This window comes from Diplotaxodon limnothrissa, linkage group LG15 (assembly GCF_057381915.1).
Source record: "Diplotaxodon limnothrissa isolate DT_005_m linkage group LG15, D_limnothrissa_male_GT1.1, whole genome shotgun sequence".
Classification (NCBI taxonomy): domain Eukaryota; kingdom Metazoa; phylum Chordata; class Actinopteri; order Cichliformes; family Cichlidae; genus Diplotaxodon; species Diplotaxodon limnothrissa.
The window spans coordinates 72,053-97,556 of record NC_140610.1 but is presented as its reverse complement, the minus strand read 5'-3'; the positions used below and the strand labels follow the sequence as shown (position 1 = coordinate 97,556).

The following is a 25,504-nucleotide window of genomic DNA, read 5'->3' as shown; positions in this document are numbered from 1 at the left end:
TTGTTTGAATGTTGGTAGTGTATTGTCCAGTGATACATGGTTGAAGTCACCCGAGATCACAATAAAGGCACTCGGGTGCTGAGTCTGTAGCCGAGCTATGGCAGAGTGGATAGTCTGATTAGTCGACTAATCGCAAAAATAATCGGTGACTAGTCGACTATCAAAATAATCGTTTGTGGCAGCCCTAGTCTGCAGGCAAAAGAGCACTGCAAGAGTCTGGGGATGGAGAATCCTGTGTGCTCTGTGGCCAACTAGCTTTTTCCAGATGGCAGGGTTATTGCAGGGCACCAGCAGGTAATGCATTCATATATTCTTGCTGCTTTAATATACCGTGAATCTATTGTGTTCTCTTTTCTGTCTTCTCTCAACCATCAAAAAAGTTGTTAGAGCTGCTCTTGTCATTTCTGCTGTCTTCTTTGACTTCTCAGGCTCTGGATTTCCTCCAGGAAAACTCTCGGCGCCTAAAGTTCATGCGGACCAAAACTCTCCCAGTCAGTGGTGCGTTCCATACTGAGCTGATGGCATCGGCTACTGAACCTCTCAGAGAGGTGCTCCGGCAGGTGGAGGTCAGTCAGCCACTTTATCCAAAAGGGATTAACATATTTTCCGAAACATGTATTCAATTACTCTGTAAAGCTACACCAGTCCTCATTTTTAAAAGATAACCCATCCTATTCAGTCTGACTCGGAAAGTTAAATGGAAAGTATACCCAAGATTTTACATCTGGTATTCAGCCATTCAAACTGCCCTCCGTCTTCAGAGTGAGGGAAAGTCTTCCCTTCACCATGAACTCAAACTGAAGAGACGGATCCAGCGGGAAAACAGTCAGCGGGAACGCAGCCGGAGCGCCCGCAGCAGCTGCAGCAGCAGGGGCAGCCAATCTGATGACTCGACTATCCATGAGACAGAGAAGACAGAAAAAGAGAAAGACAAACAGGACTTAGAGATTGAAAACATTATCAAGGTAAGTGAGGGCTATAAGAATCTTTTTTTGTAATATTTATTTAATTACATCATGCACCAAACTATCCATGGTAGTGATTATTTAACTAAGTCATAGTGGCACTGGGCAGCTGCCAGTGCAGTTCATTTTGTCCATTTAAAAAGTACCATGTACACTCACTGGCCACATTTTTGTTAGATACACCTGTTGAGCTGCTCATTAGGTCAAATACCTAATCAGCCTATCACATGGCAGCAGCTCAGTGCATTTAGGCATGTATACATTAATAAGATGACCTGCTGAAGGTCAAATGGGATTTAAATGACTTTGAACATGCATTGTTGTTTGTGTCGGACAGGCTTGTCTGAGTATTTCAGAAACTGTACAACCATCTAACCGGTTTATAGAAAATGGTCTGAAATAGAGGAAATCTCCTGTGAGCAGCACTTCTATGGGAAAAAAATCACTTGTTGGTGCCAAAGATCAAAAGCGGAATGAGCAGATTACTTACAGCTGTAAGGAAAGCAACATGAACTCAAATACCCACTTACTTCAACCAAGTTATCAAGAAGAGCACCGCTGAAAGCACAATACGTTGAACCTCGAAGCTGATGGCCTAGTGTCACCTGCTGGATAGAGGTGAAAACACAAACCAAACAATGGCTCTTTCATCTGTTTCACAGCATGCTCGGGAACTGGAAACTCGCCGAAGGGAGGCAGAGGAGAGAGAGCGGAGGAAGCAGAGGGAGGTGCAGATGGAACTGGAAAGACAGCTGAAAGAGGCTGAGATGGTAAAAAATAAAGTTTTCCACTTGACACCAATTATGTACAGAGTCTTTTCTCCTTGACTTTGATCTTTGAGAACTGCAGCAAAATGTTGACTGTCATTATAAAATTCACATCTTTAATGATTTGGAAAAATGGTTATGACAGTCCAGGAAAAGGTGATTCAGGAATAGGTCAGTTTATACCGCTCTGTTGGTGCATCTGTTTATGTAGCTGTGTGTGTGTGCATAGATAAAAGACAGCATGCAGGCTGAGATGCAGGTGAAGGAAAAGGAGGCTGAACAACAGAAGAAGAGGATCAGGGAGCTGGAGCTGACACAGCAGCAGCTGGAAGTTGCCCTTAATATGGAGATCCAGGCTCGGCTGGAGGAGGAGAGGGCCAGACTGGAGCTTGAGCGGTAACAATGGATTTCTAACTCTTATTATGGCCCTTTATTATTTTATTTGTGATGGAGATCTGAGATATCCATGAGAAGTATTAACTGTCATGCGGCGGCTGTGTGAAGGCAAGAGAGGACCCAATTGCACGGCTCTAGACACACGGGAATGAACTCAAAGGCAGGTCTTTATTAACAGGAACATAAGAAGTCATACAAAACTATACTGGGAGAAACTAAAGCTGAGGCGCTGGGAAGACACGGGAAATGCACACAACCTAGAAGGATGACGCAACACAGAACAAAGGGACACTCTGACATAAATACACAGAAGGTAATGAGGGAAGTGGGAACACACGGGGAACACAGCTGAAGACAATTACTCATGACCGAGCAGGGAGGACACGAAACTGAAAATACTGACACCAAGATGTGGACCTTAAACACAACACAGTACACAGAGATGAGCACAGAGAGAGAGGCAGAGAACAAGGATGAATACGAGGGGATGAGGAGAACACAGAACACAACGGACGGGAACACGGTACCAGAACAAACACCACAATAAAAGCATGGACACAGGGGGAATCCAACTACCAAACCAAACAATCCAATGGACATAAGGAACAAAATACAAAACCACAGGAAAACTGAGAACACTGGGTCAAAATGACCCAGGACCATGACAATACCCCCCCTCAAGGGCTGACTCCAGACAGCCCTTGCGGACGGCAACGGCGGCAGAACAGATCCGGAGGCCGGCCGTGTGGAAGGCGGCGGCTACAGAGCGGGACCGGAGGCCGGGCCCCTCGAACCCTCCAGCGGAGACGAGGAAGGGCTGGCTGGGCTCTCCAGAACCCCCAGCGGACAAGGCAGGTGGCAGCGTGGAAGCCGCGGAGTGCTGGATGGGCTCATCCGAGCTTCCAGCCGGAGCTGATGTAGCGCCAGAGGGTATCGGGACCCCTGGCTGAATGTTAAGCTGACCAGAAGACCAAACTGCTACAGGGGACCAAACTGATGGCTGTAGTAATGGTTGTGGTGACAGTGGAGTGGGCGGTGGAGTGGATGACTGAGTTAACGGTGACTGTGCTAATGGTTCAGCTAAGGAGTGCATTAATGACAGGACTACAGGTTGAATGACTGACTGAGCAGCAGCCTGAATGGCTGAGTGTCGTGATGGTTGTGGTGGAAGAGAAGCGGGTGATGGTGTGGATGATGGAGCTACGGGCGACTGAGTGGCAGACTGAACTGATGACTGAAGTGATGGTAGAGGTGAAAATTGAGCTTGTGGTGGGGTAGCTGACTGAGGTGCGGGGGACACAGGAGACAGAGCCAGCGGGGACACAGGAGGCAGAGCTACAGATTGAACTGAGGGAGACTGGGTAGCAAACTGAACTAGTGGTAGTAATGGCGGTTGGGGAGAAGGCTGGACTGTACACTGAGGAGAAGGCTGACTGACTGACTGAGGAGCATCCTGTGCAGCTGAGTGTAATGATGGTTGTGGGAGCGAATGTAGGACAGGTGGTGGTGTCGGGTCCCCTGAGCCTACAATGCGGATGAAAGGTGCAGGCACCTGCTGGACACCAGTCGCTCCCACCTGAGGAGCAGGTACAGGTGCAGAGATCGGCTGGGTCCTGGCGGGCCTCACCTCAGTGGTTGGCACAGATTTCGGCAGGGACTGGGCGGCTGCTGTCCCCACCCGAGGAGCTGATACGGGTGCAGGGACCAGCAGAGCCTCAGTCGACCCGGAAACCGGAACAGGGACCAGCTGGGCGCCAGCCCCCCTCACCTGGGGAACTGAGATAGGTGCAGGGGAGTGCTGGGCCGCAGCTATCCCTAGAACGCAAGGGGCCTGGGAGGCGGGCCTAGAAAGAACAGTCTGCAAGAGATCAATTCCCTGCCCTGAGTGAGCGGATGAGGAACAGCGCTCTGACTTCATAGCGTTAAGTGTGCTAAAGCTGTAGCTTACAGGCACTAATGCACCACCTTCAGTGTTTACAGACTCTAGAGAAATGTGATCAGCTGATGCACCAACAGTCTTAGAGCTTCTTTCTTCGGAGCTAACCATGCTTATACTGACAGAGGAGGGGTTAATAGCCGATGTAAACATAGGTCTGTGCACCGGAGAGGCAGATGAAACAAAGTCTTTTACCTCCGGCTCGCTGGAAGCAGTAAACCTAGGGAAAACAGTGGTGGGTGTAGAGCCCCCTGACTCAAGAACATTCGAATCAGTAAATACGTCAGAATGGACTTTCCCCTGGGGTGATGGCTCAGAAGTAACGAGCTGGGGTCGAGCTATCACAGGAACATTTACAGTCTTGGATTTTACTGCTTTAACATCTAAGGAGGCAGGTTTTAAAGCCCCAGTGGTGAGCTTAACTGCAAAACAATCATTCTCAGCAGACACACAGGTAAAGGGCACAGAAGCAGGTGTCTCTAACTCAGGAAATGCTGACTTCAAGTTTTCAGACCTAGGAAACACTAGCGAAGGATAATCTTTCTCAAATATGAGTCCAAACGTAGGAGAAACGGTCTCTGAGTTGACCCTCCGGGCAGTACAACGGTTCATAAGAAGTTCGGGTTTGGATTCAACATTTACAGATCGTGAGCCTTTAGAGCCTACGGCAAGAGTCACAGAGTTTGCATTCCTGCATTCAGAGTAGTGAGAACTAGCCTCAGAGTGAACAGAAAGAGTGTCTTTGTCACTCACCCCAGCCGGCTGCTCAGTAGTCCCGGAATCCGGCTGAGGAGAGGACCGGCGACGGCGTCTCCTCCTTGATGAGGGAACGGAGGTGACGGGGGAAACCGGTGATGATGCGGGGGTGACGGTCTCCTCTTCATCATCCGACCTCATCGCTGCTAGGAAAGCAGCGGGAGAGCGACGGTCAGAGCTGAGAGGGGATGGAGAAGGGCTCCGCGGCAGCAGCGCCAAAAAACCCTCTCGTTTTAGCAGCCGCTGTTGCGATACCGAGAGCCCCGTCTGCTGCTGCGATGCCGTCGCGGCGAGCTTAGTTCGCTGCTGCTGCGGCGGCTGACTGGCGGAGATCTCCGTCTGCAGTCGCTGTGGTGTGGAATCCCGGGAACAGACACTGTCTGCCAGCTCACGAGCTTGTAATGCCTCCTTGGCTCGGCTCAGTTCGTCAATAAAGCCCTCATAGCAGGTGAGCTGGTGAAGGAAAGGGTTTCCCTCGATTATTGCCTTTATGGCGTTAAGTCCGATGGAAATTGTCCGTGAGTCCGAGGCGCGGGTTATTCGTTGCACCAGACTCTGTACACGGAGAATATCTCCCTCACGGGTGGAGCCTGCTGGGTCCATTTCGTGGTTGCGTCGTTCTGTCGTGCGGCGGCTGTGTGAAGGCAAGAGAGGACCCAAATGCACGGCTCTAGACACACGGGAATGAACTCAAAGGCAGGTCTTTATTAACAGGAACATAAGAAGTCATACAAAACTATAAATACACAGAAGGTAATGAGGGAAGTGGGAGTTGTTACAGGATGCAAACATGTTTTATACTGCTTTGAAGTCTGGGACAGCATCATAAGAGGCATAACTGATCTCACCGTAGTCCCATGAAGACTCAAGATGAGTGTTTTCACGACTGCCATCTTGGTGTTTTGAAATCAGGCATGATGAATGAAGGGAAGAACTGTCTGTTAAGGTTCTCAGTCGTTCAGGTCATCGTAGTCTAAGGAGCTTGGAAAGAAAAGCATCTGGACTTCTTTAAGCTTCTTGAAGAGCGTTTCACCTCTCATTCAAGAAGCTTCTTCAGTTCTCTGAAGAAATTCTGAACTGAAGAAGCTTCTCAGATGAGAGGTGAAACATCTTCAAGAAACTTAAAGAAGTCCAGATGCTTTTCTTTCCACGCTCCTTAGACTGTAGTTAAACTTCACACACTGGACTTGTCAGTCACACATCCTTCGCCAGTAGGCATTCCCAGAATGATCTTTCCCCTTCTGACGCTTAGAATGACCAAATATGTGCAAAATGGACAATTCAACATGCCACCATGTCAGTCTTTTATTAAATATGACATGAAACAAATGACTGAGCCATTAAATTTGTCACAAAGGTGTTCACCTAATTCCAGGCAAATGGAATAGACTTCTATGGGACCATAAGTCTTTTTGCACTTTGACATTTGTTTTACTTTTCAGATCTGTAACCTATAACTTTTATACTGTATGTGTTTTGATCATAGGAGTCTACAGGGACTTACTTACTTTTAGCACGTTTAGCAGTTGATGTTGGCTTCTTTTTTCAGTACTGGAGCTTCCTGCTCATTGAAGACTTTTCTAAAAGGAAATGCTTAATCCAAAATGGCGTTTTAAGGGCTTGGATTAATGTCAATTTCAGCAAATATTCTTTCTTATGTTAAAAGAACATGGATCTCTGTCAGTGATAACTTCTGACTTTATAACTCAAATTTTAAGAGAGAGCTTCACTGCTAAGCTCTCATCTGTGTGGGTGTCACGGTTCGCTTGAGGACTCACATGCAGGACTCAGAGGCACAGTCAGTATTTATTACAGTTCCACCAGGTGTATATACAAACAGTGCAGGGGATAGTGCTATATACAAAGCGGTGACAGGGAAAAGGCTCCGGGGAAATCCAGGTAGGGAAAAGACACTTGCTCCTCTTCTGACTCTCTCTCCAAACACTCACACAAAAAGGGAATCCGCTCGGGGAATGCAGAGTCGGGTCCAGGGGATCTATGTACAGAAGGAAACACACGTTAGAGGTTTTGCACAGGGAAGCAAATGAGAACTTGCTGAGAGCCGGGCTGCACTGACGCGAGTCACACACAACGATCCAGCGATGAGTAGAAGCCACTCCCTGGCTTAAATGCTGGCTGCACTGATGAGGCCCAGGTGTTTCCTCCTCAGAGGGGCGTGGGCCGAGGGCGTGAACCCACCATGAGTATATCTGTATCTATATAGATATATATGTGTATTCGTAACCTTTTTTCATCATCTAGTTTCCTGTGCCAGATCTTCTACTGATCCACTGAGGCAGACATGTAAAAAAACATGAACTAAAGCATATTTCTGTATATAAACAGGACCTTAAATCTTTATCAACAGCTACTTTAGAGGAAACTCTTCAATAAACTGCAACCAAAGGCTCAACTCAGAGGACAAAACCCAACCTGTTATAAATAGTGTGACAGCAAACTTTCTCTTGTGTAAAGTTACAAATAGGAGTAATTATCCACAGGAGCTTTTATACATAATGAAGTTATAATTCGTCCTGTAGAAATTGTACATTTAAGCTATATAGTTCCCTCTGTGATAACTCTGCTATGAATGCCTCTTATTAACTTTTATGCTTTTACAACCCACTATGAGCAAACACTCAGCAACAGTGGGAAGGAAAAACTCCCTTCTTGAAGGAAAAAACCTCTGGTAGAACCAGGAAATCTGTCTAAACTAGTTGGGGGTTAGAGCAACAGATGCAAGTCTTCAGATCATTTGCAGTGTGACTGTCTTTGTGCACACTTTAACCTGATTCAGTTTTCTTATTTGTCAAAATGCACCATGGGTAAAAAAAACAAAACAAAATAGTAATGAAGGAGAATCTTCAGCAAAGATGAATTAAACAAGTTTTATTTTGATCAAATTTTACTTTAAGTAAAACACATCTTTATTTGATGACTTTAATGTCATCAAATAAAGACAGTTTTGATGGAGCTCCTGACCCAGCCCAAGCTCTCTATGAAGACGAGGAAAAACTCCCCAGGGGGCCAGATCGATGGGAAGAAACCTCGGGAAAGCCCATTCAAAGAGAGATCCCCTTTCCTGGGATGGCTGGGGGGGTTACAGGAACTCCAAAAAAGCTAAATTTTTATTTATTTATTTTTTAAGATTGACCCACTCTATCTATTCCTGTCCAACAGAAAAAAGAAAGGAAGTTACTACAATGTATCACACTTACATGATAAGGTGTGAATTGTGTGTTTGTGTGTGTTATCTTAGCCAGGGGTGAAGCTGGAGCTCCTCCAGTGTTGGGCGCTTCTCCGGGACTATAGCTAAACATGCGTCCAAGAAATTCCGGCATTCTTGAAAGAAAGAAAAGATCAAAAAGATGAAGATGATAGTTCTAGTGATCCAAGGCATCAGTGAATGTGGAAGTGTGAAGTTTTCTTACCTGTGGACAGACGCTTTTTGATGCTCAGTTGCTTTGTGAGGAACCTCGCGGTACTAAAGTATCGTGCATGAAGCGCTTCATACAACACCACTCCCATTTGCCACACCGTGGTGGGTCCACACCTGTAGCAGCTCCTAATGTACCACTCGGGAGGGATGTGAAGAGGAGTGCCTAACAAACAGACACAATTGCAATTTCTTCTAAAACAAAAGACACAAATTGTTACATCTGTGAAAAGCAGGAGCAGAATATGTTACCATAGAAGTTGCGATACAGAGATCGCTGTTTAACAAAGCAGCTCAGTCCAAAGTCAATGATGCGAACTCGAGGCACATCTGAGCCGGTCTCAATCAGAATGTTTTGTCCCTTGATGTCCCGATGAAAGATGTGTTTCTCCTCAAGTTCCTTTACAGCATCAACTAGTTGCTTCAGAATGACCTGGAAAAGATGAAAAACACAATAATGAGTTAATGCTTTTCTGCCTTGATTGAATGCTGTACAGTCTAAGGCTCTCCCAGTCAACCTACCTTGGCCTTGTCCTCTGGTAAAGCTCTTCCATTTTCTGCTTTGTATTTTTGCAGGTCCACAGCAGGGACAGGTCTCTCCAGCACCAGGATCAGCTCTTTGCCAAAGTCGAACCACTCCAGCAAGGACACAGGTGCTGATATTCCCACTGACCCTTCTGCTTCACCTGCAAGTTTAAGCATAATGGCCACTTCCACCGAGAGCATCTTCCCATTTTCATCCTGAAATATTACAACAAAGTGGATGATGAGGAACGCCGCATTCAATCCAGTAATGTAAAACTAATTCAAGTGTTGGACGCTTACCGCCACTTTGCAGTAGACTTTATTTTTGGGAATGTGTTTGATGGCAACCTAGAAGACACAGAGCATTGGTGAGCATTTCCTCAGTATGACATAATGAAAGGTGGAAACACAGCAGACGTCTCAGTTTACGATATTATCCATTATCTGCGTTACTGCCTGTCTTACTACCATCATCTGAACACTTACTGGAAAACGATCTTCTATCCGGTAGCCAGAAAACACTGCTCCGCAGCCTCCTTCTCCGAGCTGGTGCTCCTCCACATATCTGGCTTGGAATTCACCTGAACAGACAAAACAGCAAATCTTGTTTTATTACAGCTGTGACACAAATTACTCTCCTCTGTAGCCTAAATGTTCCTTCTGCCCTTCCCCTGAATATAAAACCCAAGCTGCTTGCTACTTACGTTTTTGGTCTGCTACTGATTTTTTGTCCTGGTCCACATTCCTTTTTTTTTTCTTGGGTGACTCTCTGTTGTCTCCCGTGGCCTTTCTTTTGCCATTTTTTGTGCACTCCTGTTTGTTGTTCAAGTCTGGAGATGTGGAAAACACCAAAAGCACATCAGCTCACTGGATGATAGACACAAACACTAAACACCAATATCTTAAACCTAGCAACCACACTTAATCTACCCCCTTATTCAACTAATTAGCCTACCTTTACCAGAGTCCAACGAGGAGGATGCTTGCTCCTTGTCACCGCTCGTATGGTCGAGAAGTTTAGCCTTCTTTGCTTTCTTTGTTGTGCCCTCTTCATCTTGCACAACCTTGCGCTTCACTCCTTTGACCACATCTGAGCTGGTGGAAGGACCAGCCTGCTCAGCGACCCTCCTCCTTTTTATTGGGGTCTTCTTTTCAGGACTGGCCTTTCTTTTAGCAGTCCTGCTCTTACAATCTATAAACGACGACAACAACACAGTGGTGAAAAAGAGTCCCCGACATCAGGACTGGAAGCAGTTTGATGGCAAAGAATTTGAAATTGCTTTTGCTTAAATGATCACAAGTTTATTCTTGGGATTAAAAAAACTGACCAGTGCGAATTGATACTAGGTTTACTAAGTCTTAGATCTTGATGACACTTGTTGGTCTGTTTTTACTGTTGAGTCCAAGAATAAACTTATTACATTATTTTACCAAAAGACCGGTAACCTTCCTTTGATTAGACATCTTGTATTAAAGCTATTTTCAATCAAACATATGATTCAATTGCTTCAAAAATGATTCACACAGTGTCAACATTTCTAGGATTTGGATTTTACCAGGTTCTTATTTTATTATTTTACTTACCTTGATCTCCTGAATCTTTCTTATCGGCCGGAGTGGTAATTTTTCTTGTTTCCTTTTTCATTGTAATTTCGGAGACCCTTTAAAATCGAAAATGTAAACCGTAATGAGTTAATATTGAGTTAATACTTCTTCAAATGTGCACCTTTCAAATGCTTGACTTTTCTAACTGAATTCTGTAAGTGAGCTTTATAAGTAAACTCTGGAAACTACGGCAACACAACATAGAATCTTGCCTTTCAGTGACTTCACTGACTGCCAGTAGTTCAAAGTAGTTTACAGAAAAACACTGGCAGACAAAGCCATAATATTTCATATAATTCAATCATTTCATATCAATTAAACAGTTTCTTTCATTATCTTTCATCATTTGTATAAAGACCTCATCTATGGATGACAGTATGAAGATTTGTGGTTGACCACACACTAATAAACACAGTGTCAGCTACATTGTCATCTGATTTAAAGTATTTATTATGTACATTTAACTGTCATGGTACTGAGTCTGTGACCCAGTGTTTTGTGTTTGTTCATTTATATTCATTGATTATTCTTTTGGTTCTCTTTATTGTTTTCTTCTTGTGTTATATTCTTAGGCTTTAGGTTTCTGTTACTTTGCCTTGCCCCTGTGTCCCACGTGGCCCATTGTTTTCCTCTGTTTGCTGTTGGGTTGTCTGTGTATCATCCATGACAATTAAATTAAATAGCAAATGCAACTACAATTTCAATGAGATTCATTCCTGGCATTCTACTGCGGTGGCTGAAAGTAGACACCAAGCATTATCACTGTAACTGATGTAAATATTGGACTTGGAGGGGATTCATCTGATAGACTGATGCAAACATTACTGTAGCGACTTCCACAGTCGCTAGAGGCCAGGGATGGAGCCTGCCTATTTGCCTGACACGCTGTCAACTTTACGCAATAATGCAAGAGGTGGAATTGTTTGCTTGTTTATTAAAGTGCTTTGAGAGTTTACAGAGTAATGTCATCAGCTCCTGATTCAGACTCTTAAAACATCACAGGCTCTAATGTAACAAAGCGAAACATGTTGTGCAGCGCAGCGGTCAACAAAAACTACGGCTACCCAGCCCTCCTCTCTGTCAAAAATACGGAGTGGAAACTACAGATATTTGTTTAAAAATGTAGGGAGTAAAAATTAAGTACAGCAAGGAAGTTTTTTTTTACTTTTTTACTTCCTACCTGTGGAGCCAATTAAGCTAAATTTAAGAAGCGCATGTCTGTGTATACTTAAAAGCTCTTATGGTTATTTTCACTTTGTAGACAAATTAAAGCACAGAAAAGAAAAACACGATACATTAGAGCATGACATAATTTGACCTGAGGTGGCGCTGCACCGTGAGAGAGCCTGAACGTCAACCGGAAGAAGACGAGAATAAACTCCGTATAAACAACATGGCGTCTCCCTGTGAGGTTTTTTGTTTTGTTTTGTTTTTTAAATGAACTTTATTTAGAACAATAACAATGACAATCTCAAAGAGACAAGCGACATATTAAATCAATCAGAACAGAATCACATCTCCTGTACACCACAATGAAATCGACAATAACTGAAAGTAAACATACATACACACACACACACACACACACACACACACACATATATACACATACACATACATATATATACATATATATACATATATATGCATATACACATGCATACATACACATCCATATTCACACATCTACATAATAATAATATAAAAAGATGAATAACCAATACAAAAATAAATAACAATAAAAAAAAGAATGAAAAACAAGGAACAGAAATAAAGAAGACAAGGGGGATCATAAAATCTCTAAAAGTGAGGTTCCATAAACAAGACACATAACTTAAATAAGGGGCTAAGAAAAATCAAACTCTTCTAAAAATCTATGCAATTTGATTGCTTGGGGCTTATTTATTAGCTTAAGAGATTTATGGAACAGGGAGAATTTTGTCCTACCTGGATATAAGGTGTTAACCAAATACCTCCTCAAAAATGGATTATTGCATTTTCCATTAACCAAGTCAAGACCATCTAGTTTAACTTTATGTAAATTTGTAGTCTGTATATTTGAAAAATTGTTCTTTATTGTATTTACAAGGACTGTTGGGATATTCTGTGAAACCTTTTTATAGAGCTCGAACGAGCAACTCATGTCATATTTCTCATTAAGCCTGTTTAATTCAAGTATATCTCCATTTTCATCCATTATATGTGTCACAGACCAAATTTGTTTTGTCATCCATTCGTCCACAAACATAGATTTCCCCCGATTCAATATCACCCTATTATTCCACAATGGAACATTGTGGGGACTAAAGTTATGTTTAAACATTAATTTACAATTTAACAAAACTTGTTGATGAAATTTGGAAAGTTTTATGGGTAGTTTAGAAATGTCAAAATCACATACTAAAAGGATCCCCCCAACTTTGTTGAAAATAAGAGATGGCATCAAGAACCACATCTCATTATCATTTTTCAAGAAAGATCGTAGCCAATTAATCTTTAAAATGCCATTCATTATTTCAAAATCAATTGCTTTTAAACCCCCCTCTTCATAATCTTTTATCAAGTCCCTGTTACTAATATAATGATGTTTATTTTTCCATATGAGATTAAAATTCGCCTTATTTATGTCTTTTATAATTCTTGGTGGGATGGCTAGGGAATAAGCTGGATAGATTAAACTGGACAAAGATTCAACCTTGGTCAACATTATCCTGCCGAACAACGTTAAATCTCTCTGTAGTCAATGGTTTAGAGGTTTTTTTTGCATTTGTCAATTGTATTCTGAATATTCTTTTCGTCTCCCTGTGAGGTGTCATGCCGAGCAGATGTCAGAGTTGAGTTCAAGCAAAGTTGACTCTTTCGGTGATTACAGTTTGTCCGGGCGGGCTGTGCGTCTTATTTCATCCGCAGACACGTCGTTGGATGAGGAACAGCTCATGTTGGCATCAGTGGCAGTCAGGATGGCAGCATCTTCCAGAGGGAAGGTCAGGTCGCTGGTCTCTCTGAGCAGGACGCTGTCCACCAACAAGCCCGGTTCCACGGCTGGAGATTACCCTTCTCCGGCTGAAGTTCCCGCTTCTCCCCCGAACAGCGAGCCAGCCGCGGCGCCTCAGCGGAGACCCAAAAAAGACCCCAGCGGCTGCTCCGTGCTCCTCTTCCCCGGTCAGGGCAGCCAGTTTGTGGGCATGGGCAGAGGACTTTTAAAATACCCCAACGTTAAAGAAATGTTCACCGTAGCCCAGAAGATCCTGGGTTACGACCTGCTGTCTCTGTGTCTGGAGGGCCCCGAGGACGAGCTGCAGAAAACGGTTCACTGTCAGCCGGCGGTGTTTGTCACCTCCCTGGCTGCTGTGGAGAGACTCAACCAAGAAAACCCCAAAGTAAGTGCCAGATAAATGTCTGGAAAAAGGACAATAACTGCAGGTCCTGCCTTCTTAAATGTGGCCATTTTATCTTTTTTTTTTTTTTTAAAATACTGCTACAGTAATATTAATTTATATTTAAAATGTGCGCACATTATGTATGAAGGTGTGGATGAATGATGCTTGTTGTAAGAAAGCATTTTGAGTGCCCAGTAGAAGAGCATCTTTCAAATGCAAAGTTTCTCATTTCAACTTTAATTACTGCCCCTTGATTAAGGCGGTAGAGTAAATAAGGCTTCCAACAGTGGTTATTTCTTATTATCACATCTTGTTTTTATTGTTTTTATCAGTAGATTGTTGTTTCACTCCCACCAAAAACATCACCGTAAATAATCTTCTGATTCTGAATGACCATTTAAAAAAATAAACAAATTGTTCTGAGTTAATTTCAGTTACGGATGTATCAGTGACATAAATGATATATCGGTCATAATCGGGAGGCTGTTACATTTTTATTTTTTTTATTTTTTTGACTTGTTTCCTGCTGTACACAGGCCATTGAGATGTGTGTCGCTGCTGCAGGTTTCAGTGTCGGAGAATTTGCTGCTCTTGTCTTTTCTGGGGCGATGAACTTTGCAGAAGGTAGAAAGATTTCTTTTTTGGGTTTTTTTGTGCACTTGTAAAAGGTGTTTTAATCACAACTTTGGTTAATATTCTGTATTTACTCCTTATGCATCTTCTAGCTTTGTATGCAGTGAAGGTGCGAGCGGAGACTATGCAGAAGGCCTCAGAACTGGTTCCCAGTGGGATGCTGTCAGTCACTGGTAGACCTCAGGCTCAGTATAATTATGCCTGTCTGCAGTAGGGCTGCCACGATTAGTCGACTAGTCACGATTACGTCGACTATCAAAATCGTCGACGACTGATTTAATAGTCGAGGCGGCGTTTGAAGCTTTGTAAGATCACAAAAGACGCAGGAATAAGTAGTAGGATTTAAGAGTGTGATAACGGACTGAAACAGAAGATGGCAGCACTGCATATACAAGGATGCCAGCCGTTAAACCCCGAAGAAGAAGAAGAAGAAGAAGAAGAAGAAGAAGAAGCGGTGTCCCAGAATTCATAGCGCGGCCTAGCTCAGTTTCCAACAATGGCGGCAGCTAGTTAGTTTTAATATTACTCTTATTATTCTTTCTGGGTCACAAAATAAACGTTTAACATATTTTCAGGCGAGAATGTAGCTGTGTAAACCTCAAATATCTGCTCAGTTTATCAAGACACCACATATTTTCAAAAGCGCTCCGATGTTTTCGGAGACGTCTGTTACCCACTAGCTCGATAGCTAGCCGGGGCAAGGCTCACTAGAGCCGTGAGAACACCGGACTCCCGGCAGATCGTTTTCAAACACACCGCTGTCTTTCGCTGCTCAGGTTAAACATGATATATAAGTCACTTAGATAACTTAAAAATGTTATTGTTTGGCTTATTTTAGTATTTTATTTGTTCCTGAGTAAATCTGTTTTGCTGAGATTAAAGTTATAGTTTTTACACAGCTGAATAAACGTCAAGCAGACAGCTGATTATCAGAAGTGTGAGATGCTCGAGAATATTCTCCGGTGTCCTGTTATATTTTAGATAGCAAGGAGTTTATTAAACTTCACCGAAACAATCTGCAAATTTCATTAAAATTTAATAAACTATCATCTTGTCTTTATTTTTAGTTAGCACATACCTTAAACACTTAAAGCTGTAAGCTAATGATAGTTATATAAGAGCAGATGCTGCTGGTGCAATAAGCTGAACGTTTTACATCCAATGGATGATGAATCAGAATCAGAATCAGAATACTTTATTGATCCCTGGGGGAAATTTTTTTTTTTTTGTTACAGTGCTCCATTTTAAACCAACATTAAGACAAGACAGACAATACGCTAACTAAGAATAGTACAATATATACATATATATACATACATACATAAGTCACTTATAAATAAATAGTTGGAAAAGAAACATGTGTAGCTGTAGCAGCAAACAGTGTGTTAAGTGGATGCGTTGTACAGGGAGATGGCCACAGGCAGGAATGATTTCCTGTGTCGTTCAGTGGTGCTTTTCGGTAATCTCAGTCTCTCACTGAACGAGCTCCTGTGACTGACCAACATGTCATGGAGTGGGTGGGAGGTGTTATCCAACATTGTCTTTATCTTGGACAGCATCCGCCTCTCCGACACCACCTTGAGGGAGTCCAGCTCCATCCCCACAACATTGCTGGCCTTACGGATCAGTTTATTAAGTCTGTTGGCATCTGCGACCCTCAGCCTGCTCCCCCAGCATGCAACAGCATAGAGGATCGCACTGGCCACAACAGACTCATAGAAAATCCTCAGCATTTTCTGGCAGATGTTGAAGGACCTCAGTCGCCTCAAAAAATAGAGACGACTCTGGCCCTTCCTGTAAAGTGCTGTGGTGTTTTTAGCCCAGTCCAGTTTATTGTCAATGTGTACTCCAAGGTATTTATAGTCCTCCACAATGTCAACACTGACCCCCTGGATTGAAACAGGGGTCAAGTGTTTCCTGGTCTTCCTGAAGTCCACGATCAGTTCCTTGGTCTTTGCCACGTTGAGCTGCAGATGATTCTGCTCACACCACGTGACAAAGGAGTCGACCACAGCCCGGTACTCTGTCTCATCATCCCTGCTGATGCATCCAACCACCGCAGAGTCATCAGAAAACTTCTGAAGATGGCAGGTCTCTGTGCAGTGGCTGAAGTCTGTGGTGTAGAGGGTGAAGAGGAAGGGGGAGAGGACAGTCCCCTGTGGTGCCCCTGTGTTGCTAATCACCTTGTCAGACACACACTGTGGGAGACGTACATATTGTGGTCTTCCTGTCAGGTAATCAACAATCCAGGACACCAGAGAAGCATCCACCTGCATCGCTGCTAACTTATCACCCAGGAGGGTCGGCCTGATGGTGTTGAAAGCACTGGAAAAGTCAAAAAACATGACCCTCACAGTGCTCGCCGGCTGGTCCAGATGGGTGTAGACACGATTGAGCAGGTAGATGATGGCGTCCTCTGTTCCGAGACGAGGCTGATAAGCGAACTGAAGGGGATCCAGATGTGGTCTTACTATGGGTCGCAGCTGGTCCAGGATGAGCCTTTCCAGGGTCTTCATGATGTGGGAGGTCAGTGCCACGGGCCTGTAATCCTGGGGGCCACTGGGACGAGGCGTCTTTGGTACAGGGACGAGGCATGATGTCTTCCACATCACCGGGACCCTCTGCAGACTCAGACTCAGCATAAACAGTTTATGAAAGACTCCACACAGCTGGGGGGCACAGGCCTTGAGGACAAGGGGACTCACTCCGTCTGGTCCAGCAGACTTGCCTGAGTGAAGTCTCCTCATTTGCATCTCAACCTGGTATTGAGTGAAGGTGATGGGTGGGGGAGGGGTGTCAGGAATCTCACAGGAGGCAACATGTGAAGAGAGAGGCTGGCACAGTGGTGTGGCTCTGGATTCCAGGCTGACTGCAGGTGAGGTTGTGGGGGTGGGAGCAGACACTGTGGTGTCGAATCTATTGAAAAACAGATTCAACTCGTCGGCTCTATTCTCACCTCCCTCAGCTCCCCTGCTGTTGGTTGGCCTGAATCCAGTGATGGTCTTCATGCCCCTCCACACCTCTCTCATGCTGTTCTGCTGGAGTTTCCACTCCAGCTTCCTCCTGTAATTGTCCTTAGCCTCTCTGATCTTGTCCTTTAGTAACACCTGGATCTTCCTCACCTCCTCTTTGTTGCCCCCTCTGAAAGCCCTCTTCTTGTTGTTGAGGAGGGCTTTGATGTCCTTAGTCACCCACGGCTTGTTATTTGGGTAACAATGAACAGTCTGAGCTGGAACAATGGAGTCGGTGCAGAAAGTTATGTAGCCTGTGATACACTCACTAAGCCCATTGATGTCCTCGGCGTGAGGCTCACAGAGTGTTTCCCAGTCGGTCACCTCGAAACAGCCCTGTAGTTCCGCTATTGCCTCCTCTGACCACCTCCTAACAGTCCTGGTGGTCACAGGTTCCCTCCTCACAATTGGCACATAGCGGGGGGTGAGGTGAATCAGGTTATGATCTGACCTACCAAGTGGGGGGAGGGAGGAGGAGCTGTATGCATCCTTGACGTTAGCATACAGTAAGTCTAAAGTTTTCTCTCCCCTGGTGGGACAGTCCACATATTGTTTGAATGTTGGTAGTGTATTGTCCAGTGATACATGGTTGAAGTCACCCGAGATCACAATAAAGGCACTCGGGTGCTGAGTCTGTAGCCGAGCTATGGCAGAGTGGATAGTCTGATTAGTCGACTAATCGCAAAAATAATCGGTGACTAGTCGACTATCAAAATAATCGTTTGTGGCAGCCCTAGTCTGCAGGCAAAAGAGCACTGCAAGAGTCTGGGGATGGAGAATCCTGTGTGCTCTGTGGCCAACTAGCTTTTTCCAGATGGCAGGGTTATTGCAGGGCACCAGCAGGTAATGCATTCATATATTCTTGCTGCTTTAATATACCGTGAATCTATTGTGTTCTCTTTTCTGTCTTCTCTCAACCATCAAAAAAGTTGTTAGAGCTGCTCTTGTCATTTCTGCTGTCTTCTTTGACTTCTCAGGCTCTGGATTTCCTCCAGGAAAACTCTCGGCGCCTAAAGTTCATGCGGACCAAAACTCTCCCAGTCAGTGGTGCGTTCCATACTGAGCTGATGGCATCGGCTACTGAACCTGTCAGAGAGGTGCTCCGGCAGGTGGAGGTCAGTCAGCCACTTTATCCAAAAGGGATTAACATATTTTCCGAAACATGTATTCAATTACTCTGTAAAGCTACACCAGTCCTCATTTTTAAAAGATAACCCATCCTATTCAGTCTGACTCGGAAAGTTAAATGGAAAGTATACCCAAGATTTTACATCTGGTATTCAGCCATTCAAACTGCCCTCCGTCTTCAGAGTGAGGGAAAGTCTTCCCTTCACCATGAACTCAAACTGAAGAGACGGATCCAGCGGGAAAACAGTCAGCGGGAACGCAGCCGGAGCGCCCGCAGCAGCTGCAGCAGCAGGGGCAGCCAATCTGATGACTCGACTATCCATGAGACAGAGAAGACAGAAAAAGAGAAAGACAAACAGGACTTAGAGATTGAAAACATTATCAAGGTAAGTGAGGGCTATAAGAATCTTTTTTTGTAATATTTATTTAATTACATCATGCACCAAACTATCCATGGTAGTGATTATTTAACTAAGTCATAGTGGCACTGGGCAGCTGCCAGTGCAGTTCATTTTGTCCATTTGAAAAGTACCATGTACACTCACTGGCCACATTTTTGTTAGATACACCTGTTGAGCTGCTCATTAGGTCAAATACCTAATCAGCCTATCACATGGCAGCAGCTCAGTGCATTTAGGCATGTATACATTAATAAGATGACCTGCTGAAGGTCAAATGGGATTTAAATTACTTTGAACATGCATTGTTGTTTGTGTCGGACAGGCTTGTCTGAGTATTTCAGAAACTGTACAACCATCTAACCGGTTTATAGAAAATGGTCTGAAATAGAGGAAATCTCCTGTGAGCAGCACTTCTCTGGGAAAAAAATCACTTGTTGGTGCCAAAGATCAAAAGCGGAATGAGCAGATTACTTACAGCTGTAAGGAAAGCAACATGAACTCAAATACCCACTTACTTCAACCAAGTTATCAAGAAGAGCACCGCTGAAAGCACAATACGTTGAACCTCGAAGCTGATGGCCTAGTGTCACCTGCTGGATAGAGGTGAAAACACAAACCAAACAATGGCTCTTTCATCTGTTTCACAGCATGCTCGGGAACTGGAAACTCGCCGAAGGGAGGCAGAGGAGAGAGAGCGGAGGAAGCAGAGGGAGGTGCAGATGGAACTGGAAAGACAGCTGAAAGAGGCTGAGATGGTAAAAAAAAAAAAGTTTTCCACTTGACACCAATTATGTACAGAGTCTTTTCTCCTTGACTTTGATCTTTGAGAACTGCAGCAAAATGTTGACTGTCATTATAAAATTCACAATGATTTGGAAAAATGGTTATGACAGTCCAGGAAAAGGTGATTCAGGAATAGGTCAGTTTATACCGCTCTGTTGGTGCATCTGTTTATGTAGCTGTGTGTGTGTGCATAGATAAAAGACAGCATGCAGGCTGAGATGCAGGTGAAGGAAAAGGAGGCTGAACAACAGAAGAAGAGGATCAGGGAGCTGGAGCTGACACAGCAGCAGCTGGAAGTTGCCCTTAATATGGAGATCCAGGCTCGGCTGGAGGAGGAGAGGGCCAGACTGGAGCTTGAGCGGTAACAATGGATTTCTAACTCTTATTATGGCCCTTTATTATTTTATTTGTGATGGAGATCTGAGATATCCATGAGAAGTATTAACTGTCATGCGGCGGCTGTGTGAAGGCAAGAGAGGACCCAATTGCACGGCTCTAGACACACGGGAATGAACTCAAAGGCAGGTCTTTATTAACAGGAACATAAGAAGTCATACAAAACTATACTGGGAGAAACTAAAGCTGAGGCGCTGGGAAGACACGGGAAATGCACACAACCTAGAAGGATGACGCAACACAGAACAAAGGGACACTCTGACATAAATACACAGAAGGTAATGAGGGAAGTGGGAACACACGGGGAACACAGCTGAAGACAATTACTCATGACCGAGCAGGGAGGACACGAAACTGAAAATACTGACACCAAGATGTGGACCTTAAACACAACACAGTACACAGAGATGAGCACAGAGAGAGAGGCAGAGAACAAGGATGAATACGAGGGGATGAGGAGAACACAGAACACAACGGACGGGAACACGGTACCAGAACAAACACCACAATAAAAGCATGGACACAGGGGGAATCCAACTACCAAACCAAACAATCCAATGGACATAAGGAACAAAATACAAAACCACAGGAAAACTGAGAACACTGGGTCAAAATGACCCAGGACCATGACAATACCCCCCCTCAAGGGCTGACTCCAGACAGCCCTTGCGGACGGCAACGGCGGCAGAACAGATCCGGAGGCCGGCCGTGTGGAAGGCGGCGGCTACAGAGCGGGACCGGAGGCCGGGCCCCTCGAACCCTCCAGCGGAGACGAGGAAGGGCTGGCTGGGCTCTCCAGAACCCCCAGCGGACAAGGCAGGTGGCAGCGTGGAAGCCGCGGAGTGCTGGATGGGCTCATCCGAGCTTCCAGCCGGAGCTGATGTAGCGCCAGAGGGTATCGGGACCCCTGGCTGAATGTTAAGCTGACCAGAAGACCAAACTGCTACAGGGGACCAAACTGATGGCTGTAGTAATGGTTGTGGTGACAGTGGAGTGGGCGGTGGAGTGGATGACTGAGTTAACGGTGACTGTGCTAATGGTTCAGCTAAGGAGTGCATTAATGACAGGACTACAGGTTGAATGACTGACTGAGCAGCAGCCTGAATGGCTGAGTGTCGTGATGGTTGTGGTGGAAGAGAAGCGGGTGATGGTGTGGATGATGGAGCTACGGGCGACTGAGTGGCAGACTGAACTGATGACTGAAGTGATGGTAGAGGTGAAAATTGAGCTTGTGGTGGGGTAGCTGACTGAGGTGCGGGGGACACAGGAGACAGAGCCAGCGGGGACACAGGAGGCAGAGCTACAGATTGAACTGAGGGAGACTGGGTAGCAAACTGAACTAGTGGTAGTAATGGCGGTTGGGGAGAAGGCTGGACTGTACACTGAGGAGAAGGCTGACTGACTGACTGAGGAGCATCCTGTGCAGCTGAGTGTAATGATGGTTGTGGGAGCGAATGTAGGACAGGTGGTGGTGTCGGGTCCCCTGAGCCTACAATGCGGATGAAAGGTGCAGGCACCTGCTGGACACCAGTCGCTCCCACCTGAGGAGCAGGTACAGGTGCAGAGATCGGCTGGGTCCTGGCGGGCCTCACCTCAGTGGTTGGCACAGATTTCGGCAGGGACTGGGCGGCTGCTGTCCCCACCCGAGGAGCTGATACGGGTGCAGGGACCAGCAGAGCCTCAGTCGACCCGGAAACCGGAACAGGGACCAGCTGGGCGCCAGCCCCCCTCACCTGGGGAACTGAGATAGGTGCAGGGGAGTGCTGGGCCGCAGCTATCCCTAGAACGCAAGGGGCCTGGGAGGCGGGCCTAGAAAGAACAGTCTGCAAGAGATCAATTCCCTGCCCTGAGTGAGCGGATGAGGAACAGCGCTCTGACTTCATAGCGTTAAGTGTGCTAAAGCTGTAGCTTACAGGCACTAATGCACCACCTTCAGTGTTTACAGACTCTAGAGAAATGTGATCAGCTGATGCACCAACAGTCTTAGAGCTTCTTTCTTCGGAGCTAACCATGCTTATACTGACAGAGGAGGGGTTAATAGCCGATGTAAACATAGGTCTGTGCACCGGAGAGGCAGATGAAACAAAGTCTTTTACCTCCGGCTCGCTGGAAGCAGTAAACCTAGGGAAAACAGTGGTGGGTGTAGAGCCCCCTGACTCAAGAACATTCGAATCAGTAAATACGTCAGAATGGACTTTCCCCTGGGGTGATGGCTCAGAAGTAACGAGCTGGGGTCGAGCTATCACAGGAACATTTACAGTCTTGGATTTTACTGCTTTAACATCTAAGGAGGCAGGTTTTAAAGCCCCAGTGGTGAGCTTAACTGCAAAACAATCATTCTCAGCAGACACACAGGTAAAGGGCACAGAAGCAGGTGTCTCTAACTCAGGAAATGCTGACTTCAAGTTTTCAGACCTAGGAAACACTAGCGAAGGATAATCTTTCTCAAATATGAGTCCAAACGTAGGAGAAACGGTCTCTGAGTTGACCCTCCGGGCAGTACAACGGTTCATAAGAAGTTCGGGTTCGGATTCAACATTTACAGATCGTGAGCCTTTAGAGCCTACGGCAAGAGTCACAGAGTTTGCATTCCTGCATTCAGAGTAGTGAGAACTAGCCTCAGAGTGAACAGAAAGAGTGTCTTTGTCACTCACCCCAGCCGGCTGCTCAGTAGTCCCGGAATCCGGCTGAGGAGAGGACCGGCGACGGCGTCTCCTCCTTGATGAGGGAACGGAGGTGACGGGGGAAACCGGTGATGATGCGGGGGTGACGGTCTCCTCTTCATCATCCGACCTCATCGCTGCTAGGAAAGCAGCGGGAGAGCGACGGTCAGAGCTGAGAGGGGATGGAGAAGGGCTCCGCGGCAGCAGCGCCAAAAAACCCTCTCGTTTTAGCAGCCGCTGTTGCGATACCGAGAGCCCCGTCTGCTGCTGCGATGCCGTCGCGGCGAGCTTAGTTCGCTGCTGCTGCGGCGGCTGACTGGCGGAGATCTCCGTCTGCAGTCGCTGTGGTGTGGAATCCCGGGAACAGACACTGTCTGCCAGCTCACGAGCTTGTAATGCCTCCTTGGCTCGGCTCAGTTCGTCAATAAAGCCCTCATAGCAGGTGAGCTGGTGAAGGAAAGGGTTTCCCTCGATTATTGCCTTTATGGCGTTAAGTCCGACGGAAATTGTCCGTGAGTCCGAGGCGCGGGTTATTCGTTGCACCAGACTCTGTACACGGAGAATATCTCCCTCACGGGCGGAGCCTGCTGGGTCCATTTCGTGGTTGCGTCGTTCTGTCGTGCGGCGGCTGTGTGAAGGCAAGAGAGGACCCAAATGCACGGCTCTAGACACACGGGAATGAACTCAAAGGCAGGTCTTTATTAACAGGAACATAAGAAGTCATACAAAACTATAAATACACAGAAGGTAATGAGGGAAGTGGGAGTTGTTACAGGATGCAAACATGTTTTATACTGCTTTGAAGTCTGGGACAGCATCATAAGAGGCATAACTGATCTCACCGTAGTCCCATGAAGACTCAAGATGAGTGTTTTCACGACTGCCATCTTGGTGTTTTGAAATCAGGCATGATGAATGAAGGGAAGAACTGTCTGTTAAGGTTCTCAGTCGTTCAGGTCATCGTAGTCTAAGGAGCTTGGAAAGAAAAGCATCTGGACTTCTTTAAGTTTCTTGAAGATGTTTCACCTCTCATCTGAGAAGCTTCTTCAGTTCAGAATTTCTTCAGAGAACTGAAGAAGCTTCTTGAATGAGAGGTGAAACGCTCTTCAAGAAGCTTAAAGAAGTCCAGATGCTTTTCTTTCCACGCTCCTTAGACTGTAGTTAAACTTCACACACTGGACTTGTCAGTCACACATCCTTCGCCAGTAGGCATTCCCAGAATGATCTTTCCCCTTCTGACGCTTAGAATGACCAAATATGTGCAAAATGGACAATTCAACATGCCACCATGTCAGTCTTTTATTAAATATGACATGAAACAAATGACTGAGCCATTAAATTTGTCACAAAGGTGTTCACCTAATTCCAGGCAAATGGAATAGACTTCTATGGGACCATAAGTCTTTTTGCACTTTGACATTTGTTTTACTTTTCAGATCTGTAACCTATAACTTTTATACTGTATGTGTTTTGATCATAGGAGTCTACAGGGACTTACTTACTTTTAGCACGTTTAGCAGTTGATGTTGGCTTCTTTTTTCAGTACTGGAGCTTCCTGCTCATTGAAGACTTTTCTAAAAGGAAATGCTTAATCCAAAATGGCGTTTTAAGGGCTTGGATTAATGTCAATTTCAGCAAATATTCTTTCTTATGTTAAAAGAACATGGATCTCTGTCAGTGATAACTTCTGACTTTATAACTCAAATTTTAAGAGAGAGCTTCACTGCTAAGCTCTCATCTGTGTGGGTGTCACGGTTCGCTTGAGGACTCACATGCAGGACTCAGAGGCACAGTCAGTATTTATTACAGTTCCACCAGGTGTATATACAAACAGTGCAGGGGATAGTGCTATATACAAAGCGGTGACAGGGAAAAGGCTCCGGGGAAATCCAGGTAGGGAAAAGACACTTGCTCCTCTTCTGACTCTCTCTCCAAACACTCACACAAAAAGGGAATCCGCTCGGGGAATGCAGAGTCGGGTCCAGGGGATCTATGTACAGAAGGAAACACACGTTAGAGGTTTTGCACAGGGAAGCAAATGAGAACTTGCTGAGAGCCGGGCTGCACTGACGCGAGTCACACACAACGATCCAGCGATGAGTAGAAGCCACTCCCTGGCTTAAATGCTGGCTGCACTGATGAGGCCCAGGTGTTTCCTCCTCAGAGGGGCGTGGGCCGAGGGCGTGAACCCACCATGAGTATATCTGTATCTATATAGATATATATGTGTATTCGTAACCTTTTTTCATCATCTAGTTTCCTGTGCCAGATCTTCTACTGATCCACTGAGGCAGACATGTAAAAAAACATGAACTAAAGCATATTTCTGTATATAAACAGGACCTTAAATCTTTATCAACAGCTACTTTAGAGGAAACTCTTCAATAAACTGCAACCAAAGGCTCAACTCAGAGGACAAAACCCAACCTGTTATAAATAGTGTGACAGCAAACTTTCTCTTGTGTAAAGTTACAAATAGGAGTAATTATCCACAGGAGCTTTTATACATAATGAAGTTATAATTCGTCCTGTAGAAATTGTACATTTAAGCTATATAGTTCCCTCTGTGATAACTCTGCTATGAATGCCTCTTATTAACTTTTATGCTTTTACAACCCACTATGAGCAAACACTCAGCAACAGTGGGAAGGAAAAACTCCCTTCTTGAAGGAAAAAACCTCTGGTAGAACCAGGAAATCTGTCTAAACTAGTTGGGGGTTAGA

At 45.2% G+C, this 25,504-nt stretch overlaps 2 protein-coding genes across 3 annotated transcripts; both read left to right on the top strand.

Moving 5' to 3' along the window:
* The first annotated feature begins 157 nt into the window (after positions 1 to 157).
* LOC146616733 (uncharacterized) lies at positions 158 to 10,088 on the top strand. 2 transcript variants are annotated; one of them, XM_085372772.1, is made up of 6 exons: positions 158 to 294; positions 429 to 566; positions 762 to 965; positions 1,628 to 1,735; positions 1,962 to 2,128; positions 8,833 to 10,088. In XM_085372772.1, exons 2-6 carry the CDS (start codon positions 471 to 473, stop codon positions 8,999 to 9,001), a joined length of 744 nt encoding a protein of 247 aa, XP_085228898.1. In that variant the 5' UTR covers positions 158 to 294; positions 429 to 470; the 3' UTR covers positions 9,002 to 10,088. The 2 variants fall into 2 exon arrangements, with proteins under 2 accessions (XP_085228898.1, XP_085228897.1); XM_085372771.1 differs by lacking the exon at positions 158 to 294 and having other exon boundaries at positions 318 to 566.
* Positions 10,089 to 13,196: 3,108 nt separating this feature from the next.
* LOC146616732 (malonyl-CoA-acyl carrier protein transacylase, mitochondrial-like) lies at positions 13,197 to 14,613 on the top strand. Its single transcript, XM_085372833.1, has 3 exons — positions 13,197 to 13,766; positions 14,303 to 14,390; positions 14,492 to 14,613. Exons 1-3 carry the CDS (start codon positions 13,212 to 13,214, stop codon positions 14,611 to 14,613), a joined length of 765 nt encoding a protein of 254 aa, XP_085228959.1. The 5' UTR covers positions 13,197 to 13,211.
* Positions 14,614 to 25,504: the final 10,891 nt, after the last annotated feature.